The 17,187-nt window shown below is 50.6% G+C and overlaps 1 protein-coding gene across 4 annotated transcripts in view; it reads right to left on the bottom strand.

The window, feature by feature from the left end:
- Positions 1-17,187, bottom strand: part of FLNC (filamin C) — a 100,909-nt gene that overhangs the window by 2,373 nt on the left and 81,349 nt on the right. For all 4 annotated transcript variants that reach the window (XM_054989331.1, XM_054989330.1, XM_054989329.1 and 1 more), the window contains 14 exons: positions 16,339-16,467; positions 15,541-15,714; positions 15,269-15,430; positions 13,492-13,695; positions 12,871-13,023; positions 11,231-11,353; positions 9,236-9,478; positions 5,978-6,253; positions 4,649-4,786; positions 4,371-4,486; positions 3,946-4,078; positions 2,661-2,837; positions 2,162-2,380; positions 1,256-1,465 (listed from right to left, as the gene is read on the bottom strand). In XM_054989331.1, coding sequence (XP_054845306.1) covers positions 1,256-1,465; positions 2,162-2,380; positions 2,661-2,837; positions 3,946-4,078; positions 4,371-4,486; positions 4,649-4,786; positions 5,978-6,253; positions 9,236-9,478; positions 11,231-11,353; positions 12,871-13,023; positions 13,492-13,695; positions 15,269-15,430; positions 15,541-15,714; positions 16,339-16,467 — 2,457 coding nt within the window. The remainder of the gene's footprint in view (positions 1-1,255; positions 1,466-2,161; positions 2,381-2,660; positions 2,838-3,945; positions 4,079-4,370; positions 4,487-4,648; positions 4,787-5,977; positions 6,254-9,235; positions 9,479-11,230; positions 11,354-12,870; positions 13,024-13,491; positions 13,696-15,268; positions 15,431-15,540; positions 15,715-16,338; positions 16,468-17,187) is intronic.

Genomic DNA, 17,187 nt, shown 5'->3' on the forward strand with positions numbered 1-17,187 from the left:
CACTCCTGGGGGGTGCCATGATGATGCCACCTGGGAAGTGATGACATCAAACAGGGGCCAATTTGGGCCCCAAACTGGCAGTGGCGTAGTGTGGGTTGGCAGTACTTGGGGCAACTTCCAGCAGGAGGTGGCGCCCCTGGCACCACATATGTGCCACACTCCTAGAACTGCACATGACAACACACAGGAAGTGACACCGTTGTGCAGGGTGCGGCTGCCCCTCCAGAAGCACTCCCACAATTCGGGCCACTCGCCTCCCTGCCCTGTACTTGGCAGCCCTCCACAGCAGCCGCCCGTGCTGCCACTGCCAGCTCAGCTGCTTCTTGGCTGTAGGACAGCCAGCTCAGTGCCCAGCGAGCCACCCGCCCGATCAACGTGGCAGGCGGCCAAGGCACCACGGGTGGCCTCCCGTGGACAGAGTGCAGGCTCATCTCGGCGCGGCACCCCCTAAAAATTATGCACCCGGGGCGACCTCCCCTCTTGCCCCCTCCACGCTACGTCACTGCAAACTGGGGGGGCCTGGGATCCCTCCTCATACACAGCCTGCCGTAAGCTGAGAGGAGCCCTGCAGATGGCCAGGCAAGTTCGTGGCCTCTTTGAAGGGGATATTTGTCCATGGAGGAAAGCTTGCCAGGTGGGGACGGGGTGTGTGTGTGTGTGACAGGCATTTATAATCCTAAACCGATCTGAATTTGCTTACCAAAGTTCTTCTTAGTAATTTTATTTAATTACGGAAGTTACTCAATTTAGATATAATTTAGATGTTGCGTTCAGAAGGCGAAGCTGAAATGGTGACTGTGCACATTGCTGGGCGAGGGTCGTGACGGGCGCAAGAACGGACGGATGTAAAGAGGGGTAAGACAGATGCACGGAGGAGACGTCTGCCCGAGGGGATTAAAGGGGACTTGCATATACAGAGGCGGCAAATCTCTGAATGCCAAGATCAGGAGGCGGTATCAGGACTCAGAAGACGGCCTCAGGCTCCCTCCCTGCACCGCTTGTCAGCCATCCAGGGCAACGGTTGGCCACCGTGTGAGGCAGGATGCTAGACTGGCCCGATCTGGCCGAACGCCTCTTACGTTCTTAAAATTATAGCAAAAATACTTGTATTCTCAGGATCAATGTTTGCAGATTTTGAAAGTGTAATCAACTGTTGAAAAATCTTCACTTTCTAAATGAACCTGTTTCCCTCCGTGTTACACCAAACCCTCTTTCTCCCCCACCCCGCCCCGTCCGCGTATTCCACGCCACTCACCTGCCTTGCTACAATCCACAGTGAAGGTGTTTTTCTGGCCCACAAAGGCCTTGGTGAGCCCGGGCCCTCTGGCCACCACCTTGCTGGCATCTGATGAGAATTTGGGCATGGCACTGTAGCTGCTGCCCACGGAAGAGGAGGCCTTGGTGACCGTCTCCACCAGCACAGTTGACGTCTCGTGGAGGCTGTGCCCGCCGGACAGACGGGGCCCTGCAGAGAGGGAGGCGGGAATGACGGATCAACACTGGCCCCGTCGGGAAATAACGGCCAGATGAAGAAAGATGGGGGCACCCCCCCCCTCTTCTCATTTCAGCAATCGGCCAGGGAGAGGACTTTCTAGATAATTAAGGGACCAACCACCCTCCTCCCTCTCCCTGTTCGAGAGCCAGTTTGGTGTGGTGGTTAAGAGCGGCAGGACTCTAATCTAGAGAGCCGGGTTCGATTCCCCACTCCTCCGCTTGAAGCCAGCCAGGCGACCTTGGCTCAGTCACCGCTCTCTCAGAGCTCTCTCAGCCCCACCCACCTCACAGGGTGATTGTCGTGAGGATAACAACAACACACTTTGTAAACTGCTCTTAGTGGGCATTAAAGTTGTCCTGAAGGGTAGTATACAAATCAAATGTTATGACTGTTGTTATTAATTCAAGCCCCCTGTTATTAATCATTCAAGGGCAGGCCTGAAGGGAGGCCCCAATCCCATCAGAGCTATGAGGTAAGGTCCAAAGTGAGATCTGAGATCTGGAACGTGCCAAGTGGTAGCGGAGAAGAGGCCTCTGAAAATGGTGACTCGCACTCACCACCGAGTAACCACAAACAGCTCCCAGGCGCCAGCTCAGAAAGGGCTTCCACCCAGGCTCCAGCTTCAACACCACCCTCCCCTCCCGGCCACCCCCCCGGTTCTCCTACCTGTGACCTTGGCCTTGAAGGGGCTGCCCACAATGTGCTGGGGTCCTCCATACTTGATGGAGATGAGGTAGTTTCCGGGTGCCATAGGCATGTAGGTGACTTTGTGGCCTTCGGGATACTCCTGGCAGTCCATCTGCACCTTGGAGGGCCCGTCGATGGTGACAGAGAGAGCGCCGGAGCCGGTGTTCCGCGTCTTGACAAAGAACTCCGAGGAGACGCCTGTCGGAAGGAAGACGGGAAGTTAGAAAGGGGGAATCGACAAGGGAGTCAAGGCGAAAGGCTGATCAGAGAAGAAGGTGGTGCTCCTACAGCTGCTCCGGATCACGTTAAAGAGCCTTGCTCCACCATCCAAGGCACAGCCCTTGCCATACAGGGGGATCCATGTACCAGTTGCAAAGAATGATTGCTTTCTGACACAGAGTCTCTCTGTGGCAAATCTGTCCATGCGAGAATGTTTCAAAGGAAGCCTTCTTTCCCAAACCGAAGGGGAGGGGCTTACCTGTGGTTCCGCCCTCCAGCCCTGGTCCGTAGGCCGTGACGAGGCCCGGGTCGCCAGCCTGGCTCTGCTCCCCAACACGGATCTTGAAAGGGCTGCCGGGGATGTGTCTGCCGTTGAACCTGACGTCGATGGAGTGGACGCCGTTCTCATGAGGGATGAAGCGGATGGCATATTTGTCTAGGGAAGGGGGAACCAGATGCTTCACGGGTCACACACTGGGTAGTATCCAGCAAGCTTTTCCGCTCTTCCTTACCACACCTTCCCATTCTATATGGCTTTTGCCCACACAAGTCCTAAGATTTTCTGTATAACATTTTTTAGAAATCAATGGAGATTCCCCTTCCCTTTTTCAAAAGTTTGGTGGATCCAACCCATTGTTGTGGGCAATGGTAACTGAATTGGCATCCCCACGGGGTGGGGGTGGGGGGTCAGTAAAGAACAGCCAGCGAGGGGCAGTTGCTAGAGAGTCACACCAGGAACTGAGCGCCCCAGGTTCAAATCCCTAATCTACCATGAACATTTGTGGTGACCTTGGAAAGTTACTGTCTTTCTAGCTCACAGGGGTGTTGTGAGATTACGATGGCAGAAGAGGAAACTTATATGCCACCACATCTGGTGGCTGGGCAGGATAAAAATATTATCTATTTATTCGCTTTTTAAAAATAGTCTACCTTTCTCACTGATCCAGAGGAGTTAGCCATGTTAGTCTGTAGTAGCAAAATAGTAAAGAGTCCAGTAGCACCTTTAAGACTAACCAGCTTTATCGTAGCATAAGCTTTCGAGAACCACAGCTCTCTTCATCAGATGCATGAAGAGAGCTGTGGTTCTCGAAAGCTTATGCTACAATAAAGTTGATTAGAGCGGAACTACAAGTGACAAAAGGCACAGGTTGGACACTTGTCAGCTTCCCTCAAGTTTTGGCAGCTTGGCGGAATGTGGGACAAGTGACAGTTGAAAAGTCCGTTGGACAGCAGTCGGAGAGCCAAGCTGCAAGACCAGGACGCCTACATTTCCCATCAAAACTTGAGGGAAGCCGACTAGTGTCCAACCTGTGTCAGGCGTCACTTGTAGCTTGGCTCTGAGTCTCTCTCACTGGCCACTTTCCTTTGGCTCTTTCAGGCTGGCAGGAGATGATCGGGCCTCTGAGGATGCGCAGAGAACCCCCCTGTTGGACCAAGGGACTACAACCAGCCTTCTTGCATTCAGAGCTCTGAGCTTCCCTCTGTCTCCTTCTGCAAGCAATGGGTCGGCTTCCAGCCTTGCCCCGCTCCACCCCACCACTCACCGCTGTCCAGCTCAGAGACGTAGCACTCCTCCACCAGACCTGAAGGGGTGTGAACCTTGGCGTCGATCACGCCCCGCGCCCCGTTGAGCTGCACCGCAAAGGAGGCCGGCTGGTTCACCTTCAAGCCCGTCTCCTGCAGGCAGACAGAAAGGCTTGCCCTCACAGATGGGAAACGGAGAGGGGACGCCACAGAGGCATGCAGGCAGCCCTGCACTTCTGGCTCCTGTTTGCAAGCCGAGCCAGTTCAAAGTGTTCGGTTGCCCCAAGCAAGGTACACCCGTTGCCTCCTTGTTCCGGGAAGGTGGATGAATGAATCGAACCCTTCCTCCCCCCCACCCTCAACTCTCTATCATTATTAGCAGCAGTATTCCAATGCTCCACATGTCCCCACCCTGCAGGGGGCGCCAGACTGGGCCAGCTGGTACCTGGAGGCTGGTGACTGTCAGGCGGTGAGCATCGTCCGAGAGCGAAGCCACGGGGACCACGAAGGGGCTGTCAGGGATGTGTTCATCGTTGAATTTGATGGACACCTCGTAGTCACCTGGGGGAGGGGGAGAGAGAGCGGCAGTCACTGAAGGGAGCCCAAATCAAGTTGGCTCTTGATACAGCCGGCCAGGCTCTGCCACAGACTGGTTCCGGGGCCCTTCCTGTATGGCAAGAACAAATGCACCCGCCAGCATCATGGCCCCAATAAAAATCCTACCTGCTTCCTGGACGATGTAGGAGACTCCACAGGAGCCGTCTTTCCGGTCCTCAAAGGCAATCTCCGCCTTGCTTGGGCCCTCAACTGCAATGGAGAGTCCACCGGCACCAGCCTCCCGTGTCCAGATGCTGAACTCAGCTGAGCAGAGAAAGGGGGGTGGTTAGAAAGTGCCCCAGGAAAACTCTAGCGCTCCTGCTCTTTCCTGCCACATGTGAAAAGTGGCCACAGCCAAATTGGAGCCCAAGCTCTCCTGCCCCAGGTTCCAAGTTCCGATCCTGCCGAGACTTTCACCTCCGTAGAACCCGCCCAAATACCCTGGGATCTTGTTCCACATTTGCTCTGGGACCCTGTGTCCCTTAGGGCTTTGCTTGATGCTACAGACCATTCCCAATTTTGCCTTGTTCAGGGGTCTTTTCAGAGCCCACATCCCCCCACAAAGGGTGGGAAATTTCAAAAACTACCATCATATTTGTATGGTTTGCACCAAGCCCCAAAGAGAAAGGAAGCTATCAAGCTAAATACAGCAAGTATCTCTCTACCCTCGTAGCTTGGAATGAAACTAGTGGGAGTTAAACAGGGAAGTGATGAGTCTAGGAAATACTTTCACAAGGATATCCATCTAAACAACCCAGCCATTTTACATTCATGATGTTCGTTGGCTGGTGCATGCTGATGTCGGAGCAGGTCACTTTTGCCTATTATTTCTGAGCCCAAAGGTATCTCCAAGGGTCTTGCTACAGAGCAAAGCACATGTTATAGTCTAAACATGATTTAGTGGCAGCTTTGAACACATGAAGCTGCTTTACATTGAATCAGACCATCGGTCCATCTAGATCCATATTGTCCACTCTGATTGGCAGTGACTCTCCAGGATCTTGGGCTGGGATCTTTCATATCACCACCAACTGCCTGATCTTTTTAACTGGAGATGCTGGGGATCGAACCTGGGACCTCGTGCATGCCAAGCAGATGCTCTGCTACACAGCCACAGCCCCATAATAGTCATGTTTCTAGCTTTCACAACTGCATACATTTTAAATTCTTCCTCCCATATTTTAATTGCTAGTCTAGAACAAAAACAGTATATGGAAAGAGATTGAGATGGGTAGCTATGTTTGTCTGTAGCAGTAGAAAAGAGCAAGAGTCCATTAGCACCTAGAAGACTAACAAAATTTGTGTCTTTTTGTGTGTTAGTCTTTGGTGTTAAATTTTGTTAGTCTTCTAGGTGCTACTGGACTCTTGCTCTTTTCTACAGTATATGGAAAGGTATATGTTCAGAATCTCTAGCCATTTAACACTTCTTGGCTTGGCTTCTCACACAGTCCTTACCTGGTACTCCAGCCACGCCCCTCTCCAATCCAGTGCCTCCAGCCCGCACCTTGTGGGCACCTCCTTCGCCCAGCGGCCCCACAGTGAACTGGAAGGGACTGCCTGGCACGTGCTGGCCACGGTACTTGACATTCACAGTATGGGGGCCCATCTCCTGAGGCACGAAGCGGACTGAGTAGGCGCTGTCTTCTCCCTCGATGATTTCTGCCTCGGCCATCTTTCCCGAAGGGCTGGTCACTTGGGCGGTCATAGCCTGTAAGCCCGCCTCACTTACACCTTGAACAAGAGCACAGAGAAGCAGGCCAATCAGCCAGACAACTGCAAATGGGCGGGCTAATCCAAAAGGCTCAACCAATCCTGAGCATCTTCCAAGACACTCCACCCCCCCCCATACACAGTTCAACCAATTGGAGCAAACCAATGCTTTGATCAAGTGTCAGAGATGCCCCCCCTCCCAAAATTTGTTTAAAACAAATGTTCCTAGTCCTCATGAGTGCATGGAAAATCAATAGGCACTGCTTGTGGAATGCTTCAAAATAAGAGAAAGGGGGACCTCGGCAGGGGATTGGGGCCTTCTGTTCGGCTCCCTGCCCCATTTTATAGAATCATAAAATCATAGGGTTGGAAGGGACCTCTAGGGTCATCTAGTCCAACCCCTGCAAAATGCACGAAATCCCCAAATACCTCCCCCCCCACCGTCATGGCTGCAGATGTGGGTTTCTCTAGCCTTTCCACCAGGCCACTTGTCAAAAATATTCAGAATTATGCAAAGGATGACATGCTACAGTTGGAATAAAAGACAAACAGTGCAGATATGCGCAAGTTTCATGCATCTGTATAATTCATTCAGAGCCCTTTTTTTTGCCAGTAGAAAATAAAGTGAAATTCTCGATCAACATCCTCCATAACCCACCATGCACAGACATGTACACATGAGTGTGTGCTTACATATATTTATGGATACGCTCCCACACCTATCTGAGGGCGTTTCAGGGGGATTGCTTTGTTAGTCTGCAGAGGCAGAACAAAATCTGAGTCCAGTTACCACCTTAGGGGCCAGCAAAACTTTCCAGGGTATAAAGCTTTCCTGCCTTGACCTGGATGGTCCTGGTAGTATGATCTCATCAGATCTCAGAAGCTCCGCAAGGTTGGCACTGGTCGGTATTTCGACCACGGAAGTCCAGGGTTGCTATGCAGAGGTAGGCAATGGCAAACCACCTCTGAACATCTCTTGCCTTGAAGACCCTTATGGGGTCACTCTTAGAGCCAAGCTACAAGTGACGCCTGACACAGGTTGGACCCTTGTCAGCTTCCCTCAAGTTTTGATGGGAAATGTAGGCAATCCTGGTCTTGCAGCTTGGCTCCCCGACTGCTGTCCAATGGACTTTTCAACTGTCACTTGTCCAACATTCCGCCAAGCTGCCTACATTTCCCATCAAAACTTGAGGGAAGCAGACAAGTGTTCAACTAGTGTCAGGCGTCACTTGTAGTTTGGCCCTAAATCAGCTGCAACTTACAGCACACACACAACTTTCTAGAGTCAAAGTTCACTTTGTCAGATACCATTATGTCTCAATTCCCCACTCCTCCACTTGCAGCCAGCTGGGTGACGAAGGGAGCTGTGAATTGCTAAAGCTTATACCCTGGAAAAGGTTGTTGGCATCCAAGGTACTACCAGATATTTGAGCAAGAGAAGCCTCGTCATCGAACTGATCACCTACTTTCTGGCTTCAAAACCTGAGCTCCTGATTTTCACCGCCGTTGAATTTCCCTTGTCTCATACTATTTGCAAGTCAAGGATACTTCCCAAGAGCTGAGCTGGCCAGCTCAAAGGAAGCTGCTTTGCCAGACAGGTCAACAACTCCCCTGCAAGTTTACGGCTAGCATGCACCATTCCATAAACTTGCTAGCAACCTTTCACAGCCTTAGATGCTTTTGGATATTATTTTTAATGCAAGATTGCAAGTAGGGAGAGGAAAGCAGCAAGGCACAGCCCGACCTCATCAGATCTCAGAAGCTCAGCAGGGTCAGTACTTGGACGGAGGATCACCAGGGAAGGCAGCGCAGAGGAAGGCATTGGCAAACCACCTCTGATTCTCGCTTGCCTTGGAAGCTCCTTGCCGGGGTCGCCATGAGTCGGTTGCAACTTGAGAGCACATCTATACATAAGATTGCAAGCTGCTTCAACTCTGGATAGGATATAAATATCTAAATATACACCAGTTTGGTGCAGTGGTTAAGAGCGGCAGGACTCTCATCTGGAGAGCCAGGTTGGATTCCCCACTCCTCCGCTTGCAGCCAGCTGTGTAACTTTGGGTCGGTCGCAGCTCCCTCAGAGCTCTCTCAGCCCCACCCACCTCACAGGGTGATTGTTGTGGGGATAATAATAACATATTTTGTAAACTGCTCCGAGTGGGTGTTAAGTTGGCCTGAAGAGTGATATATAAACCGTCTGTTATTAAATAGATCTGAGTCAAGCAAGAGACACCAGGTCTGGCAAATTAGCTTAACTTCTTATGAACTCCTTAAGCCACTCCTTTATCAGTGAGCTAAGCAGGAGGTGCCATGTTAAATTTACTGAAAGCTAGGCTTGCGTGGTGGTTAGAGTGTTACTCTAGGATCAGGGACGCCCAAGTTTGGATCCCAGCACTGCCATACAGATTGCTGGCTGACCTTGGGCCAGTCCCACTCTCTCAACCTGACCTACCTCACAGGGCTGTTGTGAGGATAAAATGAGGAAGGGGAGAACCAAGGATGGTGCTCTGAGCTCGTTGGGGGAACTGCAGGATAAAGACATGACTGGGCAGCATAATGCCAAGGGTGCCAGCCAGCTGCAGCTAAGAGGATCTAAAGAGTGCTGGCTTGGAAGATGGGCAGGTCACCAGCGGGGAGTCTATGAACTTTCTCAAAGAAGACTGGGACGACAAGAGTTTATTAATGACAGTCATCTCCACTGAAACGTTCTGCTCAGCCTTACGTTTAGCAACACTAAATATTAGGGGAATATAGTTTGGATGCAGAATTGATCCTCTCTGATTTCATGAACCAAGGGGTCAAGGAGCAGGACCCGGGGTCAGAAATTCTGGAGGAGCTGAAGATAGCCCCCGAGTGAACCCGAGCGAGGCCCCATCTCGCTGCACAGGCCTCCCTGCCATGCAAACACACAGTTATGTCCCTCCCCATGCAAGGGACCCGCACAACCCCACTGTGAACATCCCCATGCCACACACGCACTGCACGCCTGCAAGGCCCACGCACCCTCCTGGGTCCGGGCAATGCTGCCGAAGGAGCCGAGGCTCTCGCGGCCGAGGAAGTCGCCGAAGACGTTGTGGAAGGGGTCCCCGCCCACTTGCGTGGACTCCTCCACCCGCACCTCGCGCTTGGTCTCGCCGCCACGAGTCTTGCTGATCTCCGTCCGCTCAGTGCGGGTGTACGTGTGGCTGCTGCGCGTGAAGGTGCGCGTCAGCCGCTCCTGAGCCGACACCATCTGGAACCAGTTCCCTGTGCCGGTGGCAGCAATGAAGAAGAGGCGGAAGCAAGGAGTGGAGGAGAGGCAGGTTAGAAATGGAGCAAGAAGGCTGGGGAGAAGGAGTCCTTCTAGGGCCAGCTGGTTCTTAGACTGGAAACCTCTCCCCACAGTAAAGAACCCAGATGTACAGGCCTATACTGCAGGGTCGCAAGACCCCAGGACAGAACTGGGAGGCCCTGCAGAACCCTGAGAACTTAAAAAAACATGTTTCTAGCCCTCACTGTTACAGATATTGCTGTAAACTTACAAGCTAAGTAGGATCTGGCAGGCATCTTCTGGTACACGCACCTGGGCGCTCCCAATTTTCCCCTAAGCTCCATCATCCTTCCGGAGTCCCTCTGCCAATCCCAAACCATAACCTGGGAACTTCCTTAACCCTTCCCTTTCTGCCAAGCAACAGTCCCCACTAGCTGTGCCCAAATCCAGATGGTGGCTGGAATGGTAACTTATCTCCAGATGACAGAGATTAGTTCTCCTTGAGAAAATGGCTGCTTTGGAGGGTGGACTCTTTGGCATTATGCCCTGATGAGGCCCCTCCTCTCCCGAAACCCTCTCCATGCTCCATGTGCAAAATCTCCAGGGATTTTCCAACCCAGAGCGGGCAACCCTACAAATCCTGCAGCCAAATGAATCATGGCACCTAAGCGAATTTCTGAAAATCTGCCCAGATTCTGTTCACGAATTTGCTTGCCTCAAATGTGCCCCCCTGACCCCCCAATCTCCCTGGTGCCTGGATGCCTGTTAACTATCAGCAAAACAGAACTGAAGCTACTTTATGTCATTTATAGTCCGCCTTTCTCACTGAGACTCAAGGTGGATTACACAGTGTGAGATACTAAGTGTGGGGTGTACTAAGGGGCCTTTTTGGCCTTCCACTGGCAACACAGAAGAGATAAGGAGTTAGGGACCGTAGACTTCATCACCATTTTTGCCTTACGTATTATCTGCTGCCTTAAATATGTACTCCTATGTACCACCAGTGCTCCATGTTGTCTCATGTCAGTCCTAGAATTGGTTATGTTCTGCTTCAGTGTTTTTTCTACTCTGTACTGGATTCTTGCTAATACCAAGTCTTTTAAACTTGTATCTATTTACCCAATGGTATTGTCTATGGAAATGTCCTTGAAACTGACTGTACTAATCTCACACTGTGTAATCCACCCTGAGTCTCAGTGAGAAAGGCGGATTATAAATGACATAAAATAAATAAATAAATAAAATAGAAGACCAAAAAGTCCCTCTAAACCCCGACAAAGAGTACTCTAACACCCAGAGTCCAGCTGAAGCCCCAAAGGGAAACCCCAAGAAAAATACTTCTGCAATACTTTTGCAGTAAATGAACACACATTTATGTTCAACCTTGGGCTATTCAGATAATGGGGGTACTCCTGGATCCAGGTTTCAGGAAAATAGTCAAGAGTGAAGAGTTGCCTTTAGACACATTGTTTGCCTTTGGCATTTAGTTACCGAACTCTAGTTTCTCACAAGGGTCCTCAAAACCTAATACTAAAACGTATGAGGTGTCTTCGAAATTCTGGAATTCCCAGTCTGAGTTTTGAAGCACAGTGTCAAATCTGTGCCAAAAACGGGTTTTATAGTCTTGGCCCCAACAAAGACAGAGGAGCAGGAGAAAGAGGGTGTATAGAAGTGGGGGCAAGGGGCAAAGGGAGAGCAAATTCCTAGCGGGTGGCCCTCAGTGACCCCAGCCATGATCCAGACCCTACCTGGAATCTTGAGGTTCAAATCACAGGTGCTGCCAATGGTGGCGATGGAGGGCGCTTGGCGCCGGCGGGTGATGCTCTCCTTCATGCGTCCCTCGCCGGTCACCTTCACAGTGAAAGGGCTCCCTGAAAGGATACAGGAGTTGGCGTTTTAGAACCAGAAGGTGCCTTCCAGGCCATCTCATCCCACACCCCTGCTCACTGCAGGAAATGCAAAGCTAGAGCATCCTCCACGGATATCTGGCCAGCTTTTTCTTGAAGACCTCCTGCAAGGGGAAGCCCAGAGGAACAGGCTTCCTCGGGAGGTGGTGGGCTCTCCTTCCTTGGAGGTTTTTAAGCAGAGGCTAGAGGGCCATCTGACAGCAATGCTGATTCTGTGGACCTGGGCAGATCATGAGAGGGAGGGCAGGAAGGGTTGCGTCAGTGCTTAGTCCTTGTGGCTCCTGACATGCCCAAAGTAAGGCCGATTGCTGTCTTGGGGTCAGGTAGCAATTTTCCCCAGGCCAGTGTGGCTAGGGATCCTGACGGTGTTTTGCCATCTTCTGGGCATGGAGTAGGGGGTCATTGGGAGTGTGGGGGGAATTAGTTGTGTATTTCTTGCATTACATAGGGGGTTGGACTAGATATCCCTGGAGGCACCTTCCAACTCTATGAATCTATGATTCCTTTGCCAATAGGTTTAATTGTGGAACCATTCTCACTGTTAAGAAATTTACGAGCCGAAATCTCCCCTCCTGAAATTCAGGACCATTGGATCTAGAGTCGCCCACTGGAGCAACCACGCACAAGCCATTGCCCTCTCCCATGGGCTGTTCCCATCTCCCCTCATTCTGCTCATCTCCGGGCTAAGCATATCCAGTTCCTTCAACCTCTGTTCATAGGACCTGTTTTCCAGAAACCCACCCATCTTCTTGGCAGTCCTCCAAACCCAATCCAATTTGCCTGCATCCTTCTTAAAGGGCAGAGCCCAGAACCAGAATGATCTATTACCTCGCATGATTACGAGACCATCTTCTCCTATGTGGACTAAAATGGCCTTCGCCTTTCTTGCAGCTGCATCACACTGCTAACTCACATTCAGTCCCACGATCCTTTGCACATATATCACTGCCAAGCCAGATATCCGCCGTCATATACTTGTGCATTTGATGTTTTCTGCCCAAATGCAGGACTCTGCATTTCTCTCTGTTGAATTACATTTTGTCCGTTTCCCCCCAGATTTCTAACCTATCAAGGTCATTTTGTTCTTCTGAGGTCCGCATTCTAGACCAGCCTCATCTGCAGGAGGCCAGGTGCAAAAAGGAGATCTCGGACACGCGAACGGGAGGGGATTATGAAAGATGGTGGTAAAGATTATGCAGAGTAAAAACAAAAAGAAGGGGGGGTGCAAGAAGAGGCAGATCTGATTTACACAACAGTGACTCAAAGATAGTTACTTTCTAGAACCGCAACCTCTGTCCTCTTACATAAACATGACGACAATCGAGCATTGTGGTTCCAGAAATACCTGTGACTCTCTTGCATAAAACAATCGATAGAAAAATGAGATTCATTATCCTAGGATGATGTTATAGTTTGAGACGGAGACTGGCAGCCAATGAATTCAAGACTCTGGGGAGAGGCAGGGCACGGGAGACATGTACCTGGTACGTGCTTGTCGGCAAACTTGATATTGATGATGTAGTTTCCGGGCTCAGTGGGGCAGTAGGTTACTTTGCAAGTTCCATCTTCCATGTCCTCGCAATTTATGTCCACCTTGCTGGGACCTTCAATGGACAGGCCTAGACCGCCATAGCCTAGAGGGAAGAAAGCAGATGACGGCCTTAGGCACGGCCCTCTTCTCCGGGATCCTATTTTACTCCTAGCAGGGCCTGACCCGTAGAAGCTAAAATGGGGAAACCGAGGCTATCGTAATTTGGTCCCATCCTGAGAAGACAAGATTCTCTGGAAAAGTCAATCATGCTAGGAAAAGAGGAAGACATAAAACGAGACGGCTGGACTCAATAAAAGAAGCCACGTCCTCCAGTTTGCAGGATGTGAGCAAGTCTGTTAATGATAGGATGTTTTGGAGGATTTTCATACACAGGGTCACCATAGTTGGAGGTGACTTGACGGCACAAAATACACACACACAAGGCCAAAGTAGGAGCAGTCTGGATGGTTATTGGTGGGGCTGAGGAGCGGGGCAGGAAGCAGGGGCAGAAAACACACACACACACACTCCACATATTTGCACAACTGGCCGCAATCCCATCAATCCTCACCTGCAGTGCGTGTGTCAACAATGAACTCAGACACCTCGAAGGTGCGGCCTTCCACAAGTCCCTTTCCCGACACTTTCACCTTGCTGGCATCTCCGATCTCCGACTGCCCCACCATGATCTTGAAAGGGCTGTTGGTGACATGTTTGCTGCTCTTCTTCACGCTCACAATGTGCTCTCCCACCTCCTTGGGGGTGAATGAGATCCCTGGGGAGGGCAGAGAGGCAAGGGAAGGGGTCAACAACACGGGATAAAGAGAGAGAGACACCTGGCACAGCGGCAAGGTCCTCCGAGCGCAATCTACATGACCAATATAGGATTTGGGTAAAGCAATAGCTCCACCTACTGACAATAAAAAGACTCATCAGATAGCACACTTCAGGGCTGTTCAACTAACTCTAGCGCACTCAACATGAAACCCTGGGGCCACTGCAAGGCTCGGGTGTTTGTGACACCGGAGCAGATGAAAATGGGCACTAAAGGGCTTCTACGGCTTCAGCAGAGGCAAGAAGGAAGCACAAGGAGAGGGAAGAGAGGAAAGTTCCCACAATATTTTTGCTTGTCTTTTTGCAATTAGTTTCTGGTTTAGCATCCATCCTCTCCGGACTGGAAAGCTAAAGCACTTTAATTTTTTTCCTCCTTGCTGGCTCTTTAATTCATTATTTATTTATTTATTGATTTGATTTGATTTATACCACGCCTTCCCCACAGCTGGGCTCACGACGGCTAACAACATTCAAAAAATACATTAAAAGTCACAAAACCATAAAATCAATAATAATTTTTAAAAAGTCATTAAAATAGTCCAGGAGCAGGCTGTTTAAACAAATATTGGGAGTCCATACACGGGCATAGCAGATGGCTGAGGGCAGCCCCAGAAAAAGTGGTGGTCTTAGATGGAAGAAGGAGGACACCCGCTGGCACTCAGCGAAAGGCCCGGCGGAAGCCATTGAATTGCACTCTCCATCCTTCAACATGTTTTCGATAAACAATTTTGAAAAAGATGAGAAAATAATTATGGAAGCAACTCATTAAGAGGATTGCAAGCTAAGAACTTGGCTTGCTCTCTCGGGCAAAAGTTGCACTCATGAAGAGAAAAAATAAGCACACAGACCTTGCCAGCTTGCCCAAAAATATCAACTGACAGATTTGTCCAAAAGCTTCAGATAAACCACCCCCCACCAAGAATACCTGAATCCAATGGAAATTGTATTGTTTGGAACCTCTCCAGCTATGAGCTGTGACCATTTTGGCTTCAGCTTATTCAAATTGTTCATTTGTTTGTTTCGTTTATACCCAACCTATCTCCCCAATGCAGCTTGTACCATTCTCCTCTTGTCCACTTCATCCTTGCAATAACACTGCAATGTAGGTTAGGCTGAGAGTATGTGACTGGCCCAAGGTCACCCAGCAAGCTTCCGTGGTAGAGTGGGGATTCGAACCTGGGTCTTCCAGATCCTAGTCCGGCACTCTAACCACTACACCACACTGGCCACACTAAGCCCTCCCTGGACATTGGCTTGACTGCGGAATGGCTATGGAATGTTTATGAACATTCTAACTGTTCAGAAGTTTAAACAATCAGCACTCGGAACAGGGAAAGGAACAGTATTGCTCTTGTGTGACGGGGCGTGTTTGGGCATGAGAGTGTGGTGTGAAAAGGAAAGGGTGCGCATGAATGAGTGAACGGATAGACACAGAGAAGTAAATGTCCCTATCAACCACACTGGTCAATCTTGGCAGGACTCTGCTCAAAAACCCACCACCTGAGTTTGCTTACCGATATGCCGGTTGGGCAGGCGCTTGAGCAAGCAAGGCTCCTCGTTGCCAGACGGCGCCCGGATGCTGGCTGTCAGCAGGCTCAAGTCGCTCTCGGTGATCTTCAGGGACACGTCAGTGGAGGTGCCCACGTTCAGCTGGGAGGTGCGCATGGAATCGTCACCTGGAAAAGGGGGCAGGGAGGACATCAGCAAGTGGGATTCAGTGCTGTAGAAGGTGGGAGGGGGGCAGATTGAAGCAGGGGGAGGAAGGAAGCTTTCTTGAAAAGCTCACCTGTGATCTTGGCTGTGAAGGGGCTGCCGGGGATGTGCTTATCGTCAAAGCGCACAATGATGTTGTAATCCCCGGGTGCCGTGGGCAGGTAGGAGACGGTGCAGGTGCCATCTTTGTTGTCTTTGCAGGTGATCTCAGCCTTGGATGGGCCCTCGACAGCAAGAGACAGGCCTCCTAGGAGGAGGCGATAGCTGGCTCACAATCCTTGCTGGCCCATTGAACCTCCACTGTGTCAGTCTAACTTCTTGAACCACCTGGTCTTGGCGTGCTCAGACCGAGAATCCTCTAGAATTATCCCTGCAGCCCACCCGCCCCTATCCCAGCTCACCAGCCCTTGAATTCACTGCACTCCCCTTGCCTCTGCTCTGCCCTCCTTTCCAGACAATGGCACATGGTTTCTCCAATGCCTCTGTGAGATGTTTTCCCCCTCCCGGCTAAACTGACCTTTTGCTTCCTTTGCAAAAGCTGCACTGTTTATCAACATTCTTTTGCTGACAACTTTGCCCTGAACAGCTGGGACACGTGCAAGCATTCCAGGGCTCACACCGGCTTAGCCACTGGCTGAAGGAGATTAAATAATAGATAGGTGACACCCAGTTTTCAGTCCATGTAAGATCGGATGTCCATCATCTCTCTTGTTTAGCCCACTTCCTCTTCCCGGGGACAGGATGTCTGCCCTCACCAGTTGAGTAAGCACCCTCTCTCCAAACATCGGAGCCACCATACCCTGCCCTGCTATACCCTCCATCGTCCATCCTCCCTTCATCTCCAAGACAACTCCCCCACCGGCAAACGTACCTTCGCCAGCATCCTTCGTAACAATGGTGAAGGTGGCTGGTTTGTTGACCATGCCGTGGCTCAGGCCAGGTCCATAGGCACTCACGTGGCGGGCGTTGATGGCATCCACGTAGAACTGAAGTGGGCTCCCTGCATAGACACGGGCGGGGGGGGGGGAGTGACATGGGATTAGCAGCAGGTCCCTTAATCTGGGTGATCCACAACTCTTGTGCAGGTGGCACCTTGCAAGATATTCCCGCTCCTGAAAAGCGCCCCCACTTCCCATGTTATAGGCCGTGGACACTTCCAGCCACAATCTCCTGTGCTATGGATTGACTTCTGCAAATTGGCTCACATCTGGCATAAGGGAGCCAGCCTGCAGTCGGAGCCAGAAGGCCCAGGCCGACTGCTTTGAGAGCCTTCCAGAATTAGAGTTACCAATTCCAATAACCTTTATTGGCATAGTATACACATCGAAAAGAAAAGAAAGCGCCATGTGCCAGTTTGTCAGCATGAGACCAGACTGAATTTCAGGTAATTGTGACTCAGACAGCTAATAATCAGAAACAATCCCCCCCGCCCAAGGAACCCAATAATAATAATAATAATAATAATAATAATAATAATAATAATAATAATACTTTTTAAAAACACTCAGGTGTCACAATTAGCCTAATTAGAGTTACCAGCTCCAGGACAGGAAATTCCAGGGATGGAACTCATTAGGATAGAATGCCATTTTCTCCCGGGGAACTGATCTCTGTGGCTTGGAGATCAGTTGTAATTCTAGGAGATCTCCAGTCACTGCCTAGTGGTTGGAATCCTACCCAAAATAGTAAAAAGGCCTGTAGCACCTTTAAGACTAACCAA

Source organism: Eublepharis macularius, chromosome 9 (assembly GCF_028583425.1).
Source record: "Eublepharis macularius isolate TG4126 chromosome 9, MPM_Emac_v1.0, whole genome shotgun sequence".
NCBI lineage: Eukaryota > Metazoa > Chordata > Lepidosauria > Squamata > Eublepharidae > Eublepharis > Eublepharis macularius.